This window comes from Strix uralensis, chromosome 2 (assembly GCF_047716275.1).
Source record: "Strix uralensis isolate ZFMK-TIS-50842 chromosome 2, bStrUra1, whole genome shotgun sequence".
NCBI lineage: Eukaryota > Metazoa > Chordata > Aves > Strigiformes > Strigidae > Strix > Strix uralensis.
Window position 1 is genome coordinate 126691649 of NC_133973.1, and position 26583 is coordinate 126718231.

Genomic DNA, 26583 nt, shown 5'->3' on the forward strand with positions numbered 1-26583 from the left:
TACTTTGATCAAAGTGCCAGTGGCACGATGACAACTCATGTCAGCATTGCTGCTTTGAGATAAAAGGGTAAGTATTCAGAGCTGAAAGTAAGGGAAGAAACTCTCCATAAAACAGTGAAATACAAAGGCTGACATGGAGTTCACAAGTGAGACAACGCTGCTGCTACAGCCGTGCTGCCTGTCAGCACAGCAAAGAGTCTGCAGACATTTTCACTACACCATAAATTCTGATTTCCAAGCCATAAAAAAACTCCAAGATAAAAATTCATCACGCACATTCTTAGGGAAGGAATTTTTCTTTTCCACTGGGGGGAAAAAAAACCCCATAAATCAACCAGCTACAACATACAGACAAGACACTTGCAAAGCAGGAGTTTAAGCTATGATTAACTGTACTTACTGCCTTTAAAAATGATCATGTTACAGAAAAGCACCGCCATGATCTGTGTCACTTGGATATTTAAGCCCTTCCATTAATTAACCAGAAGCGAAATAGGACCTAGGACTGTGGATCATTCAGTCTAGTTCCTTGTTACTTCGACCAACCATATTATAAAACTCCCTTCTTGAACTGAACAAACAGCATCTGAGGAAGAGGATTTTTTTTCTACCCCATTGGAGGAGATTTCAGTATCCTCCTCTTCAGAGACACACAAATACTCTTCTCGATTCCCACTTGCAGTCACTGACATTGCTCTTTATCTATTTTTTTTGCCAGTGGTGTCCTTTAGGTTAAATAGTTTTCTCCCTGAGTCATTTCCACAAACTTGCAGCATACAAAGGAGCCTGGGATAAGGACAGAACAAAAATAGTACAAAGACTGTACAGTACTCTCTAGCCGAAAATGCAGGCATTGAACTCTATCATATGGATCTTCAGATTTCTAGAGCTTTTCCATTTTTTTTAACCATAGGCTAAGGATCCATGGTTCTTCATTTGATCCATGTGAAGAACTGCTCGTGATAACCCTACACTGAGTGAAGCCTTTGCATTATTCTTAAGTCTCATGTCTAAAGGAAAAAGAAATTAAACCTTCTTCCCACCTGAATATATATTAAAATTATGCGCCTTCCCTTATTAAATCATTACATGCAATTTATATTCAGCCACTTCTAAAATGCAGAAATTTAATAAAGGTATTATACACAGAAGTGCTAACAAGATAATTGCCTTCAGTTCCTGCTCCCAGATGGCTGAGCTCAGATTTAGAACAGAGAAAATAACAGTTAACGGCAGACGGCGTGTAGCCATCGCCGTGAAAATGGTGCCAAAACAAGGCAGGTCGTGGGGAGGGGGGATGGGACATGCCACTGGCAGGGACGCCCTGCCCACCCCAGGTAGCCATCCCAGGGGGAGTCCCCCCAAGAAGTGCCTCCCTGTCGATCCAGGAGCCCAGACCAGGTCCCTGGGGGCACCCAGGTGCCTCCTGGCCTCCAGGCACCTCAGGGGACCTGCACATCCTCCCCCAGCCAAGCAGGGACTTCACTGAAATATCCACTCACAACACATACATTGAGGAGGGAGGGCAGAGGAATAACAGTTTTTTAATGGCTTCAGTTGGTTTAGGCCTTAAATGGAGACTGAATTTCACTAAAATCATTTTAATTCACTAAATTATTTATTAAATTAAATTAATAATGTCATTGTTTTCCAGCCTGAACCTTGATCACTGGAATTACTATTGTCTAAAGCACATTTATATTTGTGCCAGCCACTATGGTCAGAGCAGATAATACCAAGTATTGCTCAATTATTTAATCCCATGCCATGTTTTCCTGAGATGTGACATTCCCCTATAGACCACCCCACTCCCTGAAAGGCACTGCCTCGACACGTGCTGGCTGTCATCGCCTGGCTTGCACAAGAAGGACCTGCTACAACTTCAAGACACAGTAGAGATGCACGTGGGGAAAGGCACAGCCCACACCACAGTGGGACATGCCGGGGCTGGGCAAGACCACTGAGAGTCAGCAAATGCTGCAGGACCTGCTGCCGTACACGGGATACACCTTACTGCAAGGCAAAACTCTGCTCTCACACCTGCTGATCCAAATCCAGAGAGATTTCACCAGCTTCTAAAGATTTACTCCAGATTTACACCCACAGCAGCATCCCACCCACTGAAAAACTCACTTAAAAGGACCAAAAAAGAACAGACACATTTGCTAAATGCAACATTTCAAGAGAAAAGTTGCCCTAACAATTTTTTTTATAGAGGTAATGTTGTTCTTGTTATTACTATTATTTTCTACCTAATTCCATCTATTTCTACTTCTGCCCCGAGCCAAATGCAGGCTGTTCCATTTAAAAATTCAGGTCACAAATGGGAACCAGATTACATCTATCCCAAAGCTGCCAAAAAGCAATTGGTGTATGAAACCAAAAATCCTCCTGGGATTTTTCCCAAATCCGCAAAATATTCCCGAGCACTAAAGTTTCCACTGGGACATTAGCAGATAGCCTCTGTGTGAAAACCCAAGTATGCAGCCATCCTCCTAATGGTTTCCAGGACAGGGAGGCTGCACAAGGCACGTACACCCACCTTAGCACCGAGTAACATTTATACCAGATCTGGCCTTTAAAGTGAGTTATAAGCCTATCAGCATTGAAGAAAATGGCACTGGGGACCATCAGGCGTTCGTTTCCTGAAGGAAAGCTGCAACGGTGAGCAGCAACATCTCCACATCCTCCTGAAACCTCCACATACATCCCAAGAGTCTGGCTGAGCCTGACCCAGCGGGCAGCCCCACACACAGACCCCTCAGGCTGCTGCTAGGATCCCTACAAACCCCCTTCGGTGTCTCTTCGCTGGAGAAATGCAATGCCTTTAGGCTGAGCTGGTGTTTCCTCGCAGAGGAGCTCTTGCACAAAGCACCGGAGCTGTCTCCATGTATCAGTCCCTCCATTCAGGATGCTGATGGGCAATGCTCTTTGGTCCAGATTGCTATGTGGGGCCAGGACCCCGGGAACTGCCCCTACACTTGTCCACAACGTCACACATCCATGGAAATGAAAAGTCAGAGAGAACTACTACCGATCCTGCGGGCATCGGGACTTTGGAGAGGCAGCATGTGCTTGCTCAGGTTGAAGCTGCCCTGTTCCAGCAGCTGAATGCTTTCCAAAACAAAAGGGAAAGCAAAGGTCCCTCTGCCAAATTCCAGCAGAGAGGAATGGGGAGCGATGGACATCAGGAGAGAGAAGGAGAAGGATGGACATGCAGGTGATGCAGGGGCTCCCACCGGTCCCACACAGCCTGGGAGACACATCCCTCCCTATTTAACAACCTAAAACCAGCCCCCCAAATTCATCCACTCACACCAGTGCTCCAGTTGGGGTTGGGGATGAAGAAGGCTGGGCAGGATGCGGCCCCTCCACGCAGGGCCACAGCATGCACCCAGCACAACACCAGAGAGGGTTTTATTACTTATTTATCACTCGATATTCCCTGCCCTCACCACTCGGGCATTTCTTGGTAAGGTATTTACAGGACCCTTTCAAGAGCTTTTCTGGCCATTAGCAATGACTACAGGTATATATAAATATATATATTATATATACAGACACATATAAAAATATAAATACATATATGCAGTATATTTTTATTTATATATATGTAGTCATATATCTACATAGAAATATATAAGATACATAAACATATATCTACTTTTTAAATATCCCTCTATATATGTAAAAATATATGTATCTAAAATATATATATAAATATTATCTCCATGCACACCTGTGAGCAGGAATGGCACTGCCAGTTAGCTGTCCACAGCAAAATCTGGGCACTCCTCATCTTCACAGCTGCCCCTCTCTCAGAGAGCTTTTTAGGCTTATTTTTATACCAAAAAGACAAAACCTCAGCACAGTGGATGCCCGACAAGGGCCTCGCAGATGCCTTAGCAGAGGGATCTGGACAGCCCGCTGCTCTGCAGGCAGCTGCTCACCGCTCCCGGGACATTCGCCCAGCACCAGGAAAGAGAAAAAAACCCTCTTTCCATCGAAAGAGGAAAAAGACCAAGCAGCGACCTTCCTGTATTTAAAATTATGAATCACAAAACCTGGCAGGAGGATTCGAGTTAAATTCACGAGGGTTTTATTTTTTTTTTTTTTCCTCTCTCCTTTCAATGCTTTCTTCTTTAAACAGGAGTTTATCTTTGTTCTCCCTGCAGGGTTAGGAAGGTTAAATATAAAAGTTCCCTCTCACCATCCCCCTACAACAACAACGTGAGAAAACGCTCTCCCGGCGTGGGAGGCCCTTCCAGCATCTCACCCTGCCGCCGGCCCTGCCCTCCCCACGCACCCGGCCGCGGGACGCGGACGCGCGGGGTGGGGGGGGCGCCGCCGCCGCCACCCCCCGGGGGGCTCCCGGGGGAACCCTCCGAGCCCTCCCGCTCGGCCGGGCGGCGGGGCTGGGAGCTGCGGTGACCGCCTGGCGCCGAGGGACCCGCAGGGACGCTGCGATCGCTGCTGCGGAAACTCGAGCGGCCGCGTCGGGTCCAGCTGGGAACGTTCCCCCGCCGGTGTCGGCCGCCCGCTCCGCGCTCACCCTGGGAAGCCGGCGGCGGCTCCCCTAGATGCCCGGCACTCCGCTCCCTCAAAATAAACGGCAAACATCCCAACCTGACCGGTGCCGGCTCCGGGGCTCACACCGGGCTCGCACCACCCGTCTGGTTTTGCCTTTCCGGAGCGGAGAAAATTCGCCGAAGTAACTTGGGGAGGGCTCAGGGTGGAGAAACATGGAGCAGCCCGCGGCCGGCCAGGCTGGGCTGCTCGGCCCTCACGGAGCAGCGGGGCGGGGGAAGCATAAACTCGTCCCCGCTCCCACACCGGGTGGGGTTCCCACGCAGCCGGGGGGCAGCCGGGTGTGCTGGGTGCAGGAGCCTGCCGAGGGCTGCCCGGGCCTCCCGCATCCTCCCCGGGGAGCGGCGGAGCACAGCCCCGGGGGAGCGGCGGGGCAGGTCGCGGGGGGAGCGGCGAGCCCAGCCCGGCACCCCACGCAGCGCCCGCTCCACGCGCGGGCGGGTACGAGAAGAGACAGCCCGCAGCGGCACTCCCGTGCAGCCCGGCACGCAGCCCGGCACGCAGCCCGGCGCGCTCCCCGGTACACACGTGGACAAAGGCACACACAGCCCCACGCACACGGGCGCACACGGCCACACGTGCGCGCACACAGGCACGCGCAGACACGCACTTGTGCGGTGACACACGGCCACACGCACGCCTCGCACGCTCACGTCCGCCGCCCTCACCTCCGGCTCCGCGCCCCGCCGCCCCCGGTAGCACCGCGGCCATCCGCGCCGCTCCGCGCCGCTCCCCGCCGCCCCCAGGCGCGCACCGCCGCGGGGCGGGGCGGGGCGGGGCCGGGCGCGCGGCGGGGGCGGGGCCGGGCGCTGGGGGCGGGGCGGGGTGTGGGCGGGGCGGGGTGTGGCCGGGGCGGGGGGCGGGGCCAGGCGGGCCCGGGGAGCGGGGCGGGGCCGCTGGGGGTGACGCCGCCGCCGGTGCCTCCCGCCCAGGGACGCGCCCGACGAGCTGTGGGGGCGCCCGATGCCCCCACAGCCACCCCCAGCTGTGCCACGGGCTCTGCCGCAGCTTCGCAGCCACAAACGGAGCCGCCGACGACACCCGGGTGCTCCCAGGGGTGAGCCTGCGTGGCAGCACGGCCTCCCCACCTCGTCTGTGGGATGCCTGGGGCCTGAATCCCATCCTAGGTGCCAGCGCAGGCTCCCCGAATCCCACCCCAAGCCTCGCAGGACAGCTGACAGGAGTTACGCCGAGTCCCAAGCCCGTGCGTTATTCCCAGGCATCCTCCCCGTCTCCCAGGGCTCCCTCCAGCTGCTTCCCCTGTGCCTGGGGCTGTTGGGGAGCGACTGGGCTGTATCAGGCCGGTGGCAGCTGGGGCAGCCCCTCGTTCTCAAACGCAGCTCCCCGTTCCTGAATGCAGCCCCTTTCATAGAATCAGACTGGAAAAGACCCTTGGGATCATTTAGTCCAACCATCAGCCCTCCTCTACAAAGTTCTCCCCTACACCATATCCCCCAGCATCTCATCCAAACGAGCCTTAAACACATCCAGGGATGGTGACTCCACCACCTCCCTGGGCAGCCTGTTCCACTGTCTGTGAAAACTGTCTATTCCACTCTTTCTGTGAAATTTTTTTTTCTAATGTCCAGTCTAAACCTCCCCTGTTGCTGTTGAAAACCATTCCCTCTTGTTCTGTCACTAATTACCTGTGAGAAGAGACCAGCACCAACCTCTCTACAATGTCCTTTCAGGTAGGTGTAGAGAGTGATGAGGTCTCCCCTCAGCCTTCTTTTCCTCAAACTAAACAGTCCCAGCTCCTTCAATTGCTCCTCACAGGATTTATTCTCCAGGCCCTTCACCAGCTTCGTTGCCCTCCTCTGCACTCGCTCCAGCACCTCGATATCCCTGCTGCCCACCCACTTCATCACACCTTTTCACGCCAGCAGCAGATGCACTTGACGTCAAGGGATTTACGGCCGATGCCAGACACAAGCGCTGCAGTAACAGGAATGGGGACATTTGGCAGCTTGGGGTTTCTTTGCGGTTCGGCACACCAGCTCCATGGGATGCGTTTTCATTCGGGCTGCAGCCACGGCTTCATCTCCCCAGCCGACCCTAGTCCTGCTGCCGAGGGTCTGGCACAGGGGACAGCATGGGAGATCTCCTCAGGTGTTTGCACCACACTTCATTCCCCTCCTCAGGGCCGTGTGGGCACAAACTGGGTTCAGCAGTTCCTCTGCACCCTTTTCCCAGCACTGTCCCACAGGGCAGACCTCTTTTCGGATGACTAGTGCTGCCAGCACGCTGCTTGCGATTCCCTATCTCATTGCTCCAGCCTCCTTCAGTCCAGCAAGATGCCCGGTGAATCCAGGATTATCCTTTCCATCTGCATTCATTTCTCCTGGTTCTTAACACACAGACAAGATTTTCAGGCCCCAAAGGTGGATCTACCTTCTGAAATACTGCACCAAAGGGATAAAAGCAGGTAGAAGTGCAGCAACAGGCTGAAGAGGAATGGACCCAGTGCCACCCCAGCCCCATAAAGGGGCACAGCAAAATGGGAGCTGGTCCCGGGGCCATCGCCACAGGGCTGGATGGATGCAGCAGGGACTCCCGGCAGCTCCAGGCGCTGAGAGTGGTCTCTGAATCACAGCAGTCTGAGGCACTGCTTTTTTGAATCGCAAACCTGAGATTCGCTTGGAGTTTGGGTTTTGCTTATGTGCAAGACATGGGGAAACTATAGGATATGGGAAAGGGGCAAAGGAGGAAAAGCTATTGATGGTGAAATTGGGTTCCTCAGTTCCCACATCCATGCATCTCCCATGGCAGCAGTTACCCCAGAGCTACGTTTCCCATGTGAGCTGAGCATCCTCAGAGGTGCCCTTCCCTCTGTGGTGGTGTGCAAGGCAAGGCGAGGTGACAGTCGGGTGCTGTCCCTGTGGGTGTCTCTCTGAGGCAGCTGTTAGCTGTCTCCCTGGGGTCACCTAATACAGGCTGGGGTTATGCTCAAGCAGGAGAACAGAGAATTGCAAATACTCTGCTGTTCCAGAGGCAGGCAAGGGAACCATGGCACACAATTTAGCCTCCTCAGGGGAGAAAACACAGGCTAGTGGTTAGGGTAGCAGACCTGGACAAGAGAGGGATGTTCAATTCCCTTGCCTCCTGAAGATGCCCTAAGTATCTCAGAGCAAGTCAGGCCCAAATTAAGGCTTTTAAATGCTAAATCCTCTGCAAAATCTTGGGGAACCTTGACAATAGATAGAGTTAGACACCTCAGTCCCCTGGAGGAACTGGCTTTTGGTTTTCCAGATTGTATAGCTGCCCTCTCCTACCTCCCCCAGAGGTAAATGTTGGATTTGCTTATAGATGCAGGTGAACCATGAACTTGGTCAGCTGTAAATGAAGGTGAAATTTTGCCCTCAACTTGTTAGGTGCCTGTTCACAGTGGTGGATGAAGCTGGATGAGGGCACCACTCGCCAAGCCCAGTTCAAAATGGCCACTCAAGTGCTACTTTTTGTCATGCTCCAACTTTATCATTTGGTTGGGCAAAATGGGACACATTATTTTGGTTATTCTGCTTCATAGTCTGTGTCATGGGAAACTGGATGCAATCTGGCTGTACTGCCCTCAGCCAAGCAGATCCAGCCTGTCCAAGGTCTTGTTTTATTTCTCATTCTGGCCCCACAGTCTATACTTCCCTTTTACCTACTGCTACATGATGATCACTGATGATTTCAGTGCTAGAGGAACCAAAATATATATATCAAGAAAAAGCATTATCTGCTGTCTTGTCTTACAGTAGCATTGCAAGGACCTCATGAACCATGCTGTTACATTTCCGAGGAAAAGAAGTAAAAGTGTCGTTTCTCTTTTCCTCCACATTATTCATTTTCTGGCATGTGTTTCCACATGATTTTCAAAATTTTCTTCCTGTTCAGCTCCATTTTGATTTGATAAACTAAGTGGCCGCAAAGGATGGCAGGTTGGAGAGGGAGTTCTCTAATCCCTCTGTGGTTTAATACATGTGATAACCAACAGGGAGCTGTGTCTGCCCAGGAGGGCAAGGCAACTGCCACTCAAACTTCTCCCCTTTGCAGCTCCGCTATTTTTATGTGCATTTATTTATCCATTTATTTATTTATATTTTAAAAAACATTGTTCCCCCAACTTGGGAATAGCTCCACTATGTTTATATTTTATTTATTTATTTATTTGATGTTGTTCCTCCAATGAATCTGGGGAAGAAAAAAGTTCATCCTTCCACCCCTTTTTAGTCCTAAACTGGTCAGCCAGGGCCAAATGCCACCACAACTCCAGCTGTCATGTCAGCAGAGTGGAGTTGACAGTGCCATCTCATTTCACTGCCTCCCTCCCATTGCTCCCTGGTAACTACAGATCCAGGACACACATCATACATGGGCTGGAAGCCCATGTCTGTTATACCCAGCCATGGAAAATAAACACCTCTCATGGAATTCCCAAGCATTTCGGAGCTGAGTGGGAAGGGAGAAGCATTTCCAGGTGCTTCCCTGGCTTGGATCACTCAGCATCTCTGCGCCATCCCGAATCCCCAGCGGCTGGGTAGCTCTGAGCAGTTGCTACCACCAGACCCAGGGCTGGACCACCGAGGCCCTGCAGAAGGGACATGGCCATCCCAACCCACAAGCACAACCGGGTATTGACGATTGTTGCATTTGCACCCACCCATGCGTGTAATCCCACAGATTCCTAATGCTGCAAGCAAACAAATAATTGTCCTGCTCCGCCTGACACTGCGACAACCCCAAATGCCTGCACGCAGCTTCACTTCTTGCCGTTGCTGCTGCTTTTAACGATGTCCGAAGGGCAGCTGGAGAGTTACAGCCCTGTTAACACCTCTGCTGGGGATGGCACAAATAATTGCTGTGCCTGTTGAGACCACAGCAAGAGCTGAATCAAGAAATCAGAATACAATGTGTAGAAAGCTTCACCCAGGTAAGTTTAGTAAATAAAAGCCACAAAGCCTTTGAAATGAAAGAATGAAAGATGCCCTTACCATTGTCTCAGGTGGAGATAATCCTACCTCTTCTTGATAGTCACAGGCTTCACCTGCACTGCAGAGACCCTTCTACCCATCCTCAGCATCCCCGAAGCATCTCTGAGCAGAGGCAAATCCTCTCGCAGCACTGGAGCAGCGCTTTCTAAACCACATCTGCAGAAGGTTTTTAAGTAATCTCGCTACCAGGCAGCCAGTGAGCTCAGCGATTCAGGGAGCCCCGAAGAAACCCATCCTGCTACATTAACAGCCACTGTTAAGATTTCCACAATGACAACTGTGCATATTTATCAGGTCCCCTCTGATATGCACTTAACAGGCAGCACTGTATTTGGAGGCAGCAGAAAAATCTCCGCACATCTGTTTTTCCAGTTCTGCCAAAGAGCTTTCATTTTTCTCTAATAACTTGACCTGTTTGGTTTCTGGCAGAAGACGGCTAAGCAGAACACTCACTCTCTGGATTCGCTCCAGTACGGGATGAGGTCAGGACAACAAAGAAAAAGAAACAGCTGGATGACTATGAAGCAGTGGGAACAAACAGGGCAGGGACCAGGGCTTTTTCTTTCCTTCCCCTTTTATTTATCCAATGGGATTTCATTCCTGGGCATATTTATTCCCCGGGCAGACGGTATCACAAAAGCAGTGTTTCCTGCAAGCTGCCATTGTGGGAAGTCTCCTCCAGCTTGCTGACCATACCCAGGGTGCACATATAAATAGCACAGCCAGCTAATCCCTCCTCTGGTCGTCTGTCAGGAAATGTGAGGCACAGATCCTAGGGGCTTCCACTGAGATATTGCATCTCCTACACATGTATTTTCATCTTGATTTTGGCAAGGTGGGGTTCATACCCCCCACTCCCACTTTATTTTTCCATTTCATCACATTCTCATTAGTCTACCCAAGGATTTCTGGGCTGGGGGCTTTCACCTTGCATTTTTCAATCAGTCTTCTTTCTTTTTTCTGATATTCAGCTAAATCATCTTAAAGCAGCAAGCAGAAAAATTGCCAGTGGGGCAGGAAGGAGGTGGAAAAGAGGGGTGGGATGAGGGAATGGAAGACAGGGAGAAGACAGGCAAGCATGGGAGAGAGACAGCAAAGCAGTCTGCACATGTTCCCTGGTTGGGAGAGTTTCTCTCTCCCTGACCTCACTTTCTCCACGGCCAGAAATTCCACCTCAGGACTTGCCAAGGAGACAATGCAGCATTCCTCTACTGGCCCACAAAGCAAGTGTGAAATGTTCTGTTTTAATCATTTACAGAACAAAAGGAACACAACAGTCACTGTCTGATTCATATCTGCTGAAATCCAGCAGCCAAAGCTGTGGGAGAGGAGAGACAGATGAAGAAAGGAAAGGAAGAGGAGGTGTGGGTTTGGTTTGGTTTTTAATTCTGGTTAGTCACTGTGGACTTAAGGAAAGACAAGAAGGACCACATTGGAGTATACCAAAGTTTAAGAGCCCCTGGTGTCCTCTTTCTGATGTGGCCTCTGGTAGGTGACTGCAGAGAAAATAAAAGGAACAGTACAAGTACAAATGCTGTTTCCTCTAGTATGGGATCCTATTTCCCTTCCTGAGCCAGATGTTGTAGCTGCATCATCAGATTTGAGAGCCCTTCATAGACCTTTCTTCCATGATGTTTTCTAATCACTTTTTGAGCCCATTCATACTTTTGGCACCCTGGACATCCTGTGGCAGTGAAGTGCTAAGGCTTGGACAACAGGCCCAAGCCAGAGTTGACCTATAGATGACTCCTGTATATTTTATAACTGATAACCATTGTGCTAGTAGGTATTGTACTAAGTTATAACAACCCACTTATGCTGATGTAAAAAGTGCTGAAGTGTTGAAGTACTGAAGTCTGAACAACAGGCCCCAAGCCGAAGCTGCTCACTTAGCATGTAGTCAGTAACAAAGTATGTAAGCTCACCAGTGAAAGATGCAGCTTAGACAGAATATAATCAGTAGTGAGGATGAAATGCTGAGAGAATGTATCCAACTTTCCTTTCGCAGCCTTGTTCAAGGCTGAGAACCCAAGTATTTGGCCTTGTTAGAAACTCCCTTGGTCTCCCCCACCCCGAGCCCTGGCCAGGCTTTGGGTGGAATCCAACAGGAGAATGAAACCAGAAATTTTCCACTCAAAACAAAGGTGCCAGCTATTCTGGCTTGCCGATCTCTAGTACATAAGGCTGGACCCGCTCACAGCAACTTTGGAAGCCTCACCTATGGGTGGACGCACCACGTAGGGCTTCCCACTTGCCGGGACAGGCTCTCCAAATCCTCGCTGTAACCGGGGCTCCCCAGTGCCTGCGGGTCTGGATGATGGTAACGGGTGCAAGTGGTGATGGATCTTTCTTAATCACTATTCTCTCTCTCATGTAGTAATGATTTGATGCATTACCCTGTATTTTCCTATTTGTTGCTTTAGATGCATTATTCTGCCTTTTCTTAGTGCATGTTTTCTGTATTACTCTGTTACATTATTTGGTTATCACCAGTAAAATACACCTGCTCTTTTCATTCTGGTGTCCGAGTTTAATTGGTATCCTTAATCAGCAAAACAGGCAGCAAGTTGCACAATGTAATTGTGTGCTTTGTGAAGACATACTTCCTTTGGGTTGTTTTAAGCCTTTCCTTATTTCACAGAATCACAGACTGGTTGAGGTTGGAAGCGACCTTTGGAGGTCATCTAATCCAACCCCACTGTTCAAGCAGGGCCTCCTAGAGCCAGTTGCCCAGGACCACATCCAGATGACTTTTGAATATCTCCAAGGATAGAGAATCCACAACCTCCCTGGGCAACCTGTGCCAGCACTCAGTGACCCTCACTGTAAAAAAAGTATTTCCTGATGTTCAGAGGGAACCTGCTGTGTTTCAATTTGTGTCCACTGCCTCTGGTCCTGTCCCTGGACATCACTGAAAAGAGCCTGTCTCTGTCCTTTTTGCATCTTTCCTTCAGATATTTATATACATTGATGAGATCCCCCAGAGCTTTCTCTTAACCAGGCTCGTGAGACGCAGCTATCTCCACCTTTCCTCACAGGAGAAATGTTCCAGTCCCTTCATCATCCTTATGGCCCTTCACATCTCCAGTATGTTCATGTCTCTCTTGCACTTATTCACTTCTATGCCATTCATAATTCTTGTACTCTACCATATCCTCCTTCAAGCATCTCTTTTCCACATCATCTATGAAAGCAGTGTTTGCTTTCATAGAAGCTGCTGTGCCCCTTGGTCACTGTTGCTTCCCTTGCCTGGTACTTCTCCAAGGAACCTCAGAAATGTGCTCACTGCTCAAGGTACAGGTGAGCCATGCACTGACTTACACAGCAGCAGACTACAGAGAGGTTTCCAAAGGATGGGCATGGCAAGCAGAATGCCAGTCTTCAAGATGAGGAGAGAAAAAATAGCCAGGAAGTGATTTCCCAGTTACTGTTAATTCTATCCTTGGAAGCACTGGAACAACTAAAGGCTTTGCAAATGTGTAGAAAAGGAGGATATGAGTAATAGCTAGTGCAGATTCAGCAAGAACAGAGCTGGTCACACTCACCTAATCTTCTGCAATGAGGTAATAAACCTTGTAGATGAGGGGGGAGGTGCAGATGTTGTATGTGTTGGTGTATAAGTAAGACTTGTGATACTGTGTCATATGGTATCACTATAAGCAAGAGAGGACTGGACTAGAAGAACGTATGAAAAGATGGATGGTCAAAACCTTTCCTGGAGGTTAGTTACTCATGGCATGAGACAACGCAAAAAGCCTCTCATAAATCTGGTACTGATCAGCATTTCCACGAATGACTCAAAATCCAAACATGGCTTTTTACATTTGTAGTTGACAGCAGACTGGGACAAGCTGACAGAAAGCTAGACACAGGACTAGAGATCAAGGCAGACTTGAGCAGGGAAGAAAGGATGCGATGCAGCGATCCTCTGTTGGGATCCTCCTCCAGTCCCAGCACAGAGAACAAGAAATTCTCAGTCTGACCCATGGAAGGCCTTTTCCCTGCTTATGCCTGCCTTTGGCAGCACAATGTGTAATTGCCTTAAATTACAGAAGTTTAGTTAGACACCAAGAAAATTCTTCCAGTGCAGCGAAACACTGGGGTGGATTACCTGGGAAGGCTGCTAGGACAGGCTGGTCCTCCATGTGGGGTGATGGGTGAGCAGGAGGTGCTAGCCCTGCCTTCAGGCAGGAGGGAGACATAGCTGACCTTCTCAAGTCCTGCTCAGACCTGCCTTTGTGTGATTTTTATGGTGATGATGTTATGTTATAATATTGATGTTTTATCTCAGGATGTTGTTGTTATAATGCTGCTTTATTCTCTGCTCCTTTACTGATAACTCCTGCTGTCCAGGTGGCTGGTTTGACCAGGGTTGACCTGGTATTCTCAGACCCTGGGTACACAAACACAGCATAAATCCGAGCTGCTACTGGGATGGTCTTGTCCTCTACCCCTGCAACATGTGCTTGCTCTTAACCCCTCACTTGCCTGGCACTGCAGACCACACAGCTGCGTATGACTCAGGTCAGGAGACTGATCCAGCTAAAAACTCACCAGCTGCGAGGGAGGCAAGAGCAGAGATCAGTTTTCCATTACTTGTTCTGCTATCTCACATTTTTTGTCTGTCTTGTCTACCTTGGATGGAGCAATCAGGTCTTGTGCTGTGTTTGGAAAGCAGAGTGGAAATGTAAGGTGATACAAGCACTGGTTTGAATAATCTTTTCCAGACTGAGGGATGTCTAATATTGCTGTGCAGAGGAAAGCAGTGTCTGAGAAGCTCCTGCTGCCCCTCAGCTGGGAGCAGGGCTGTGCAGAAGCCCTGGGAGATGCCCATCACTACCTCAGGAGGCAACGGATCGCACTGGATGGCACAAACTATTTCCCCATTAACACGAGGATGATGCCAGGAAGATGTTTGTCCCATGTTTCAATGCTGATCCCTGCCCTTCCAGGGTCCTGCCTCTTGACCAGGGGTCACTACAAGCCTTATTTTGCATGTCTAAAATATCTGTCTAGCTGCTAATGCATTTCTTTGTGAATCAACTAAAACCAACCAAATCTTGTTATTTGTGAGAGGGAGCTTGTTCTTTGTCACTGGATACATTTGCTAAGGCTTGGAGGGTTTGCCAAGGTTAGGAGAAATGGGCACGTGTCACTGAGGGAAGGCACCACTCAAGGAATAAATGAGGAAGATCAAGAAGAAAAGGATCTGGTGGACGCTGTGTGTCACAGAAAATGCATTTTAAAGTTACTTGACTTGTTTTAACCGCAATCGGGTAATGAATGAGGCAGCCAAGGGAAGGCTTTTGGCCTTATTCCCATTCCCTGTTAGACACTCCTCCGGTTGAATGCATGTCAGAGCAGTCTCTATCCTGACACCAAGTGGAGAGAGCTCACAAGGGCTCCTTTAAAATACCATCAAGCATATGAGACTGCCAGTGAGGACAACTGCCAGCCCCACCACCCCTTCTAGCACCAGAGAGACCATACGGTTTATAAACATTTTTGTATTTATAGGAATTTTTTCAAGAACCTGGCTCTTAGAAGCAGAGATAATTACACATGACAAAAATCACCATTCTGGCTCCTGCAGTTTCCACCAGTGCCTCACGTGGTGAGCAGCCTGGTGTGTGCATGCAGAGCATCTTTACTGGGGATAAGGTGGGTTTCCAGAGCAGCGGGGAAGTTGCAGAACCACAGACTGTTTGAGGTTGGCAGGGACCTCTGGAGGTCATCTGGTCCAATCCCTCTGCTCAAGCAAGGCCACCTAGAGCTGGTCACCCAGAACCAAGTCCAGACAACTTTTGAGTTATCTCCAAAGATGGAGAATTAATTGCCCTGAAAGTGAAGAGTAGGGTGTCTTTTCCTTGGGAGGAAGGGCCAGTGCTTGGTCATGTAAGGTGATGGGCATTACAGTGTGTGCGGGTGGTCCCACCATGCTGCTGAAGAGCAAGACAAGGTGCACAGACCAGAGCCTGGCATCTCTCCCAACACATCTAATTTCCACTTTCCAGCATGCTCCATCTCCAGCTTTCACCCATTTTCTCAGGTGGGGCTGGAGGTTTGATTTCACCCTTCCCCTGCATATCAGACATCCAGCAGAAGCTTCCCAGCTTGCAGTTCAGGTCCTCACCTTACGCACCTCTAACTCCTCCTGAGCAACACATATTTTTTGACTTTGGCCCTGTGATTAAAGGGAGATCACTGACAGATAGGGCTTCTCCTATTCAGCCTATGAAGCCTTCAGCTTCCCATGCCCATTTGAGGTTGTTTTCTCCCTGGGTGTCTTACTCTTCATTCTCACTTTCTACACCTCTACTTCTGCTCCTGGGGGGAAAAAAACCCTTCACTGAGTTGCAAGGCACCAGAAAGTCCAGTGCCAGCTGTGGCTAAATCTCGAACCTGCAGCCAAGAAGCAGCAGCATCTGAGAGTGCTCTGCACCAGAAAGGTGAGAGCTTGTCTCCAAGGGAAAAAAAAATCTGCATCAATTTAACACAGAAAGTACTAAACACATCTAGCATTGAGCTGTACCAACCCTCTGATGAATGGCATTCAAAAGCAACACAGAAAGGAGGCACGGGTGATGATGAATTTATGCAGTGGAAAGCATTCAGCAGCTGCCCTGTGTTTTAAGTCATCTCCTAATTACTCTAAATATGAAAAAAGGAAGAGGAAAATGTATCACGCATGGACTTACCCAGCTGATCCAGAGCAAAGAGGGCTGGGGCACCTTCGGAGAGCTCATTGTCTGAGGGAAGAAGAAGAAATGCTTGGAAAGGTCAGCTGGAGAGGGAGGTGTGGAGAGCTGGGGTGACAACACTGTTTTAATCACACTGCAGATAAGCCCCTGCTCAGCTTGCTTCCAGTTCACCCCGACAGCCTTTATATGTGTGTTTCTTTTAATCCAGCTGTTACTGAAAAACCTTGGAGTCAGCTCAAGATGGAGACTTGTCAGGATAAACTCCTATCCCCCTCCAGCATCACTGAAGAGCAAGAGCTCTGCCGCCCTGTATCTGCCCACACTGGGATCCCCTGGCCGTGCTTCCCTTTTCAGCCATGCCATGTCTCTCTGCTCCCTTCCCCTGGCTCAGCCAGGTCTCAGGGCAGGGCCAGGAGTATCCTGCCTGCAGCAAAGTTTTCGTGCATGCTACGGTTTCCTCCAACAATGACAACTGGGGTAGGTTTAACCAGCGGGAGCAGGAAAATGCTCCAGCTGGGATTTTTCAGAGGCTGAGCAAACCCTTGAGTCATCTGATAATAATATTGCTGTAACTCAGTGCCTGTGGCAGCTTAGACCGTGAGCTCTGGAAACTCCTGAGCTGGTGGCATCTCTCACCAAAAGCTCATGGGATATTATTTTGGATCCCAAGCCCAATCCCACCACAAGCCCACCCATCCTTTCTGCTCCCAGCTGCAGACCACAGTGCACAGGGATCCCTCACTGCCAGAAGGACCTGCAGCCACATAGGAGCATGTGGCCAAGCATTAAATGCCATTTGTGCCTTGGAGTTGGTGGGGATTTCATTATTTTCAAACATTCCTTGCAATGTCAAAATGCTGCTAAATTGCAAAAACTCAGTGCAATTAAAAAAAATGCAGAGGTGGGCTTTTTTTCTCTCATTTTTTGGTGGTTTGTTTTTTTTTTCTTTCAGGTTCATGGCATTTGTTCAATGCATGAGTGAGACTAAAAAACATTTTGGTCTGGAATCTGTGGACTGTTCCTAGGGCGTTCAAAGAGGATGTTTAAGAAGGGCAGGTGCATGACACTATAGCATAATCCATACTTGTGACATTTCTAAGAGATCTTGCTCCCCACTATAAAATGGCCCATCAGTTAGAAAAAGCTGTGAGCCACTAGTTTAGGATAGAGATGGGCTGCATACAAAACCAAAAGCCAGTACATATCTACATTTAACTGTTTTGGATTTTTATAAACTCCTGATGGCAGTGGCTCTGCCCTCCTCTGCTTTACAGACCCAAGCACAGTGGGATCCTGAACTCAACAGGCATTTGACTACTACAGCTATAAACAGTAGCACAGACCATGCACATGGTGAAGATTTTAAAAAATAACAGAAGAAGAGATTGTTCTAATGGGGAAAACTGATGGACTGCCGCAGACATCCCTGTGCTGGTCCCTTGGAGCCACCCGGGGCTGGGTACGTGCAGAAGCAGCAGATGTGCTATCATAAGGATGCCACCCAGTGGTGCCTGGCTGGGAGGATTGAACCCAGGGCTGCTGGGTTCAAAAGCACAAACCCACTTATCTAATTCAGCTCTCACGGAAAAGGAGGCGATGCTGTGTCTCAGACTGTCCCTTTCCCCTTCCCCAGGCATCTGGGCTATCAGCGGGAAGCCGAGGGAAACAGATGGAGATAAGCGAAGCATTTCACCAAAGCAAAATGTTTCCGTTCCCAAGGTGTTGTCATCTGGAAGGCTGTGGGTTTGTTTTGGTTTTAGTCTGGAGCACAGTGCGTCCCAGCCAAAGGAGCTTTGCCCAAGGAGGGGCAAGCTCCAGTGACAAAGATGAGCTGGGACTGAGCAGGGAACACATGTGGCTTCTTCTGCCAAGTGTTTGAATGGGGATGAAAAAGCAAATTACAGCAGCTGTCTGGCAATTAGGTAGATATGAATCAATAGAGGAAATAGTTCTGCTGGCTATTTCCCATTGCATCTGCCCTGGGTGCTTTCCTGAGACTGGCAATTTCTTCAGAGTGACGGACCCCAGCCTTGGGCTGGCAGGTCTAGTGTCATGCTAAGGTGGGCTGAAACCTTGAATGGTTCTGCATAGGGAGCCCCAGCTGGGGCAGCCCTCGGCCCTCCTATCCCTGCTGGGACAGCGTGTCTCCCTGGAGCCATCCTCAATTGTCCCATGCAAATATGAATGAAGAGAGAAGGGAGTATTTTACTAGGCCTCCTCGTCACTCCTCCTCAACCACTGTCATCTGTGGAGTCCTGCTTGTGGAGAATGAGGGTGGTCACATCTAGCACAAGTGGCATATTAACTTGCCAAAAGGTGGGTGTCGGGGGTTTTTTTTAGCCAAAGGCCACTCCAGAGAAGGAAGAAAAACCACAGATCTAGTGCTTGTGTCAGTGTACCAGCTCCTCACAAGACACTGCAGCTTGGATCAGACCTTTCCCACCTTCATACTGAGTACTGCCTTGCTCTGGACGTAGCCCAGCAAAACCCCTGGGACCACTGCAAGCACGGTGAAGGGCAGCAGCACATCGGGAAGGCTCCCAGCATGTTCACTGGGTGGATTAAAAACCAGCAATCATGTCCTACCTCCTTTCACACTGGCAAAGGGATGGATCCCACCATGAGACAACCAGTTGGTTTCATCCAGCTTCCAGTTTTCACCAGGGTCCATCTCTGATCAGCAGCATCAAAGATCTGCTTGCAATGACTCCTGCCGCTCTCTCTGGGGAATAACCAGAAGATACTCTGAGTGCCTGTCATGGGCCGCACCATGGCCAGCTGCTGAGAAGCTTACCTCAGCAAAGGAAAATGTCTGCCAGTATTTCAGGAAAAAGGGAAAATTAAAAAAAAATGAGAAAAAAAATTGCATGGCTCACAGGGGACTATTGAACCAAGGAGTAGCTGACTCTGCCAAACCTCAACTTATCACATCTACAAGTCTCCCTGCTGTGTCAAAAAGCCTGGACCTCTTCCATTTTCTGTTGTCAGTCTGAGCAATGCTTAGAAATTCCTAATCCTTCACAATATTTTCAGGGATGGGCTTTTAGTTCTGAGTGGGGTGATGTGCCACGAGTGCATCCATCAGGAATGTATGTCTTGGCTTTACTTGCCCAGCCTGACTGCTATGGGGTCCTGGTGGGTGAGGGGAGTGACAGGGGTGCTGGCCCTTGCTCCCATGTCCCAGCCCCTCCATGGACAGGGGTTACAGGCTGGGAGTTATCAGTTACACATTACAAGCTGATGCTACCACTGGCCGCTTGGCTCTCACAACTGTCCTGGCCCTGGAGCGATGGCTGTGAGCCACCAGGGAAGGATGGAGATTACTGAACAGTTAAAGCTGGAGCTCTTGACCCCAAAAAGTCCCTTTCTGGTGTAGACACCGAATTACTTTCCTGACTATCAGCCATTTGGTGCTACCTACATGTTTGCTGCAGCTGGAAGTCCATGGAGATATGTGGAGATATTTTCCCTCCCTGACCCCTTGGACCTGTTGACCTCTGGTGGGGTAGGCACACAGCGACATTTCATGCATGCCTAAATTTTCAGGATTACATGGATTCGGGAGGGAATAAAGTCCTTCCAGCATCAACAACCTCTAATTTATCAAGGAAACTAATGAAAGTGTTGGGATGCAACAAAAAGTTACTGCAGAAGGGTTTTTTGCCTTTGTGGGAAGATGCTGAAGAGGAGGTGACCACAGGGACTTTCCTTAACACTGTTTGAGGCAAACTCGGACCCCAGATGGCATCAGTGGAACTGGTTTCATGGAGAGGTGAGTCCCCTGAGACCCACCACTCTGGCAGCTATGCATCTCTATCAGCCTCTGATTTTCATCATCATTGTTTGTAGGAATATGTTGTAATTTAATGCCACCAGGACCCTAATTCAGGATGCTTCTGGGAGGGATGGGCATGTAGTGATGGAGGGACACTACCACACCAGCAACATTTCCTTAGGAAACCAGGCAAAGAAAGAGATGGATGGGCCCTGTCTCCACAGGAAAATGAAGCATGGCCAAGCCACACCACTGCACTTTGCAAGCACTGGTACCTTCCAGCCACCATCCCATCGGGGGAGATGCAGGACCTGGGGGGGCTGCAGGAAGGGGCAGCAGCTTCACACTGCCATATCACCCCAGTGGCTCCTGGCAAAGCACAGCCCAAGCCCCTTCCCCAGTGCACTGCTGGGTCTCACCAGGGTGAATCATGGCTGCACTGGTGCTTCCCTGGCTGGACAGACTTGCGAGAGGTCATTTCACACAGTCTCTTGCTCAACACCTTAATTAAGTAGAATTAAATACTTATGCACATCTGTTTGCTGAGCAGCAAACAGGACAGGTCACTGCCATGTGCAGATGGAGCTTGACTGGAGTTTTTCTGATGTAGCAAATTCACCTGAAGTGCAATTAAGAGGTACTGAGACTCTGGGCAAATTTGGGTTGAATATGTAATTAGTTTTAGCTGAAAGAGAAGAAAAAAGTTCTCAGAAAAGCTGAAAGGCTACATTTTGACATTTAAAAAAGAAACTTTTTTTGTTGTTCTTTCAAATGATGTTTTTGGTTTGAAAGTGACCTAGTTTGCTTTTTCTTTTATTTTCTTTTTTTAAGTTATGAAAAGCACTAAGTAATCTTAAACCAGAATGTCTCATGCACTGCTTATGAAAAGAAATCAAAGAAGAAACAAAACATTCTCCTTTAGGGGGTGACCCAAAACAAAAGTATTTTCAATTTTTCTGTTCAGCCACTGAAATGAAAAACCTATTATTTGTACAGCTCCACTACTGAAAGGCATCTTGTCAATGTGTACTACTGGCAATTTCTTCTTTCCACCTGCCAAGGGAGAGGTTTGTCTGCGAGTTCAATAAAAGTATACGAGAGAAAGAACGAAAGGGCAATTTATCAATATAATGTAGAAGATAAAATGGCTTTTCCATATTCACTCATTTCTCTGAAAGAAGGAAAAAGCAAACCTCCAGACCTCAGCTCTTTGCCCACTGTCCCACTCTGCTCAGAATCATATACACATGAAATCGTATAGACACGAGTCCTGAGCTCCCATCACACAGAAGTTTAATTGCAAATTTAAAACTTCTGACTTTATCAATACAGAAAGTCCAACCAACATTAGAGAAAACAGAGGACAAAATTTATTGGGGACAATAATACCAGCAATGAGAAACACCTAAAAGATCATGAACCTCAGTCATTGCTGTAGCTTTGGGGCAACCACCCATTCCCTTCACAGCAGAGCCTGGTGCCAGCAGAGGCTGGTGGTGTCAGGTCCTCATGGCCAGCATCACAGGATCAGGGATGGGTTTGTGGTCCCTGTCTCACCACAGAGCATCCGTTGTGCCCACTCTCCACTGCTGCCACCCAGCAGGATGGGACAGGAGGGAAAGGGATGGGTGCGAACACGGACCAGGGCCCACTGGCTGCATTAACATTCATGCAATAGACTTCTCACTAAAATGCAAAGCTGAAGAAAGAGGCATTGCTGCTCAGCCTGGTGTCTCACGAGGCTGGGATTTATGCTCCAGCTGCTTGAAGCACTCAGCCTTGTTGCAGTCAATAGTCAACACCTATTACCTCCACCTTTTAAGGAGGAAACAAATCAAATGTCCGATTTTCCAAAGTGCCTGCACTCAGATCCTGTGTCCAGTCTTCACTTAGGTCAGGGGGAGCTCATTTTACACACCTACAGCTTCCACCAGTCCTCTAAGAAAAAATGAGATGAGAAAAGACTTGACTCACATTCCTGCTCTATGTCATACATACCCTGATACAGCATTAAAAAATAGTAGGGCATGAATGAATTAAGACTCATTTCACTTCACAGCTTTCACTATACCTAACACCCACAAGGATCACAAACCACTGTCCATTTTCAACCTAAACTGCAAATCTTTTCCAAACTACAGAATATAATAGGGTAATATTGGAATGACCATTTCAGCAATATTTTACAACCTCTTTAATCTGTAAGAAGTGACTGTCGGAGGACAAGCCCCAGTTAAGCTCCTCTTCTGGAGCATTTCCAGTTTAAGACAGTCTGCCATGCAGCCTCTCTGGACACTCAGCAGCTGCACAGGGGTTTTTTTTAGTACCATAAACTGCAGAATTGACACAGCCAGAACATCAGGAAAATAAAAGTTAATGACCCGAGACTAACCCAGACAGACAAGAGATTAAAGCGTCAAGCTCTAAATGCTCTAGCACACAGGGCCTTGATCTGGAGGACAAGAAGAAGCCAGCAGCATTTGCCCTAGCACTGCCCTCAAAATTGCCTCCATTCACATGGCTCACCAAAACCATGCACTGCTGAGCAGAGATGCAGTCATGTATGAAGGATGTCCCATTTCTCTGAGCTATCATATCTCCTTGCATACGATTCAACTTCAGAGCTCTAGCTCCATCCACCTACTTGATCAGGTGTAAAAATCAGTAGCATCTTCCAGAAGACGCAGACTCATCTACTTCTCTCCTCCACAAGGAATGAAGGAGGGCATAATTTTGTGAGATGCTTAGTCCAGTCTGAGCCAGGCATTGCTAGGGATGGTGATCACCTGGAGCTGGTGATAACCACACACCATCTTGCTGATCTGAGCCTCCAAAGCAGCACATTTGCTCTTATGATTTCTTTGTTTAGATGAAAAACCTTTCCAACCCCCTGTAGCACCTAAGAAGAGCTCATGTGTGAACCCTTCTGAGCAGAATCTAGCCTGGGGAAGTCAGGCAGTGTGAGGTGCACACAGCTGGTTCTTGGGCAGTAGAGGAGCCCCAAGCCACGCCATCACAGGGCGTGGTGACCAGGCCAGGGCAGGTGACTGCAGAGTCACCACCAGCATGTCACAGCCCGGTGTAAAGGGGGAGTGAGCATCAGCAGGGACTGGGGCAAGAGGAAGGGCTACACAACAGTTAACATGGCCACCAGCCATGGGAGGTCTGCTAGATGGGCAGCAGGGAGGACAATGAGGAGAGTGGAGTTGGGTATCAGTTTGGTGAGGGAGGGTGGGACAGGAGAGAGAAATCTCTGTTTCCACTCATATTGCAAACCCTACAGTGGGGACCGGCCGTTGATAGTGTGTTTTCCAGCAAGAGAGGGCACTGACCTTAACCTGTGCCTCCAAGCAATTTGTGGGGTTTGGGACAGATATTCGCCATGCCAAAGGGATGAGGTGGGCAGCCAAGGCAGGACTGAAGCTGAGGCAAGAAGCAGGGACTGAAGAAGGGAGCTTGGTCCAGCTGGAGAAGAGGGAGAGAGCTCAGGCAGACTGTAGGAGGTCTTGGGTGGCAGTCTTGCAGCAGCCACACATGGGATTAAATGCTACAAGACAGATGATCCCTTTCCCTGGGATGTTTCCCAGTGTCCTGCAGAAATACTGGGGTAGCAGCACAGCCTTCCTCTCGTCAGGCATTGGCTGGAAAAGTCCATCCCACGCTCACCAAAATGGTATATACAACCTTATGGTGCCTGTTCCAGCACAGTGTTCAGCAAAATGGTATATACATCCTTATGGTGCCTACACAGTAACCCAGATTCTTCCCACTCCTAATGAATACAGAGAAGTTAAAGTATCCCCTGACCCTCAGTTTTGCTTGGAGCAAAACTTTTATGTGTCAAAAAGGCCACGTATGCCAAATGTGGGAGCAGTGCTGAAGTGAAGTCACATCGCTTGGGCAAGCAGCAGCTGCTCTTGGGCAGGTATCTTTGCCCTGCGAAGGCGTTGCCTTTCTGCACCCACCTCTCTGCAGCTATTCATCTGCCCAAGGGCAACACGAGCAGGAATGAGAAGGTCTGACCAAGCCTTATGGAGCTGAGCAGGGCAGGATCAGGTCTTGGAGAGGGACATTGCAAACCTGTGTAACTGGGAGCACAATGGCCACAGCGAAGGGCACAAGGCAATAAACTGCTTCCCCCATACGGCAGAGCTCAGCCTGATGGCTGCCTTTAATCACCCACTGCTGTTCTTTACTGCCTTGGATGTGCTCTCCCTTAATTAGCCCAAAAGGTGACAAATGAGCTATTTATTAATGGATCATTCAAAAAGCTCTATTTGTAGCTGGTCTGGAAAAGGTTTTTTTAAAAGCGGCAAGTTTCAGCCAGCTGGCACAGAGCATGATCACAAGTTAATTACATGATCTCATGGCAGTTATCTTGAACTAATACATCATTAATCTGATCTTACGACAGCTGAAGGAAAAGCCCAGAGCCAAGAAGCACTTGAAGGCTCCACAGTCCCCAGGACAGGAGCCCTTTTTATAAAAGCTGTGGGTTTACACACAGCAGGTACATGTCAGGACAAGCTGCAAGTTGTATTGCTCCCCTTGCCCCAGTGAACAAAAACATTCAGGAGACAGGAAACACACGATCTCCTCCAAAGAGAGCCTTCCCAAAAGCGCAGCTTCCATCTCCCTGCTTTGGTTCAGGGCTGTGAGGATGGCCAGAGCAGAAAGGGACTCAGGGACAGGCTCCCAGCATTGCTTAGGGACCCCCAGGCATTTCTGATAAGCCCTCTGTATGACAAAGCCCTTTTGGACAACCTGTCCCGGTCTGATCTCAGGGGAGATATTGACAGGTGGGTAGTTTCAGGTCACCCGCACTGATGGCCCAGGCACTAGAAGCTCCTCTATATCCTCTATATCCCTTTGGATATAAAGGTAGGAGGCAAATCAATAAATACATCCCTATTTACTTGTCATGATTTCATTTGAAAAGCTCATCCCTAGCTAGGGACACACATTGACGCAGATAACCAGGAACCAGAACAAAAGCTTGAAAAGCTTTGAAAATACTAGCTTCAGTTTCAGCCAAGATCTTACTCTCACTCTTGAGCAAGGGTGCCCCCACAAACAGTCCCAAAGGAGCTCACAAGACTGTCCCAGCCATCCCGTAGGCAAGGCAGGACACCAGGAGCCACCTCGCAACGCTCCAGGAACACCACCCTGATGACAAGGTACAGGAGATGCTGGGTGAGCGTGTCATCCCAGATCTGGGGTGGTTTTTAAGACCTGTAAGGTTCTCCAAGTTACCAAGTGGAATAAAATTTCTCTTTCTTACTTTCTCTGGTTTTCTTCCAAAATCAGCAAATTGATTAGCAACTCAATGATTCAAATGTTAAAGCTCTTGAAGCAGAGCCTGTGTCTCCCTTTGCGTCTTTTGCAGAGCTGTCTGTGCTAAACTAGCGATACCAAACACCACCACACCTCATTTCTGCCAGTTATCTTCACAGGCAATTAGCTGCCACGTTATTTTAGCCACAAGAATCACTTATCTATTAAGAGAGGATAATTTCTCTGTGCTGTTCCCGTGACCTCTCAGAAAGCACACAACTGCCTTTTTTTTTTTTTTTTTTGCATTCATAGTAGAAAATGTAACCATTACAGCCTCAGTTTGGACAAGATCTTTCAAAAATCAGTAAAATAGAAATGGTAAATCTTACCTGACAAAACACCTGTGATTTCTCTGGTGACAAAAAGCGTTCGTGCCTCAGTGCTGCAAGACCAAAGCTTTCTTGTGGAGACGTTTGTCCTCTGTTGGGTAAGGGCTCCACGAAAACTATGCAGCCGTTGCCTGGACTTGCTTCGGTTTGGGTAGGTAAGTCACCGGAATTCAGCTGCTCTTGTGTGTTCAAAGAGCTTCAAAATGCTCTACACCACCTATCAGCATTATGGTTCCCGCAAGTATGCAAGGTATGCGTTTGTCTTCCTGAGTCATATAATTATCTTTGGGAAAGTAACCTGCAGAAGCACAGCAGAAGAAAAAAGAAATCAACTGGCCATGTAAATCCCTCGACGGTTGGCAGTAGCCCTGCAAGGAGATCACCTTGAACAGAGGCTTTGCTAATTCATGTGTCCCAAACGTCAAAGCTAGCAGAGATGCTGGGCTGTCACTTACAGTCCTGCCTTCCTCTGCAGTTTGCAGCAGCACGTGTGAGGAGTGCTGAAGAGAAGGAGCAGCACAGTCTCAAAAGCAGCCACAGCGCTGGAAGAGCTGATCTGAAGCTCAGTGGGTTACATCTGGCCAGGAGGAAAGGTAGGGTGAAATAGTCTCTGTTAACTTCTGTTAATGAAGGCTGAGTCATCAGTGATACAGGCTGAAAAAATGATATGATGCAGCAGTGTCTGGGCTAGTTATATCTTGATAAGGATGGTGGGTGTCTTCCTGGGTTTTCCGTTGAGTCAGAAGCACCTGGGGAAAGGTGACAGAAAGGGATTCCTGCCATGATCAAATGCCATCTCAGGCAGTCTCAGAAGAGGAATAGATACCATGAGAGAATGGGATACCATGTACATGAGCTTCCCAGAAAAGCCCCTTGTACCA

General features: G+C 48.8%; 1 protein-coding gene across 3 annotated transcripts in view; it reads right to left on the reverse strand.

The window, feature by feature from the left end:
* Positions 1-25939, reverse strand: part of AMOTL1 (angiomotin like 1) — an 81924-nt gene extending 55985 nt beyond the window's left edge. The window contains exons 1-3 of one of the 3 annotated variants that reach the window (XM_074860249.1): positions 25703-25939; positions 18851-18986; positions 16262-16312 (exon numbers count right to left, since the gene is read on the reverse strand). In XM_074860249.1, coding sequence (XP_074716350.1) covers positions 16262-16312; positions 18851-18935 — 136 coding nt within the window. In that variant the 5' untranslated portion in view covers positions 18936-18986; positions 25703-25939. Of the gene's footprint in view, positions 1-5255; positions 5353-16261; positions 16313-18850; positions 18987-25702 lie in introns of those variants that run through there. The other 2 variants (XM_074860247.1, XM_074860248.1) reach the window with 2 other exon arrangements.
* Positions 25940-26583: the final 644 nt, after the last annotated feature.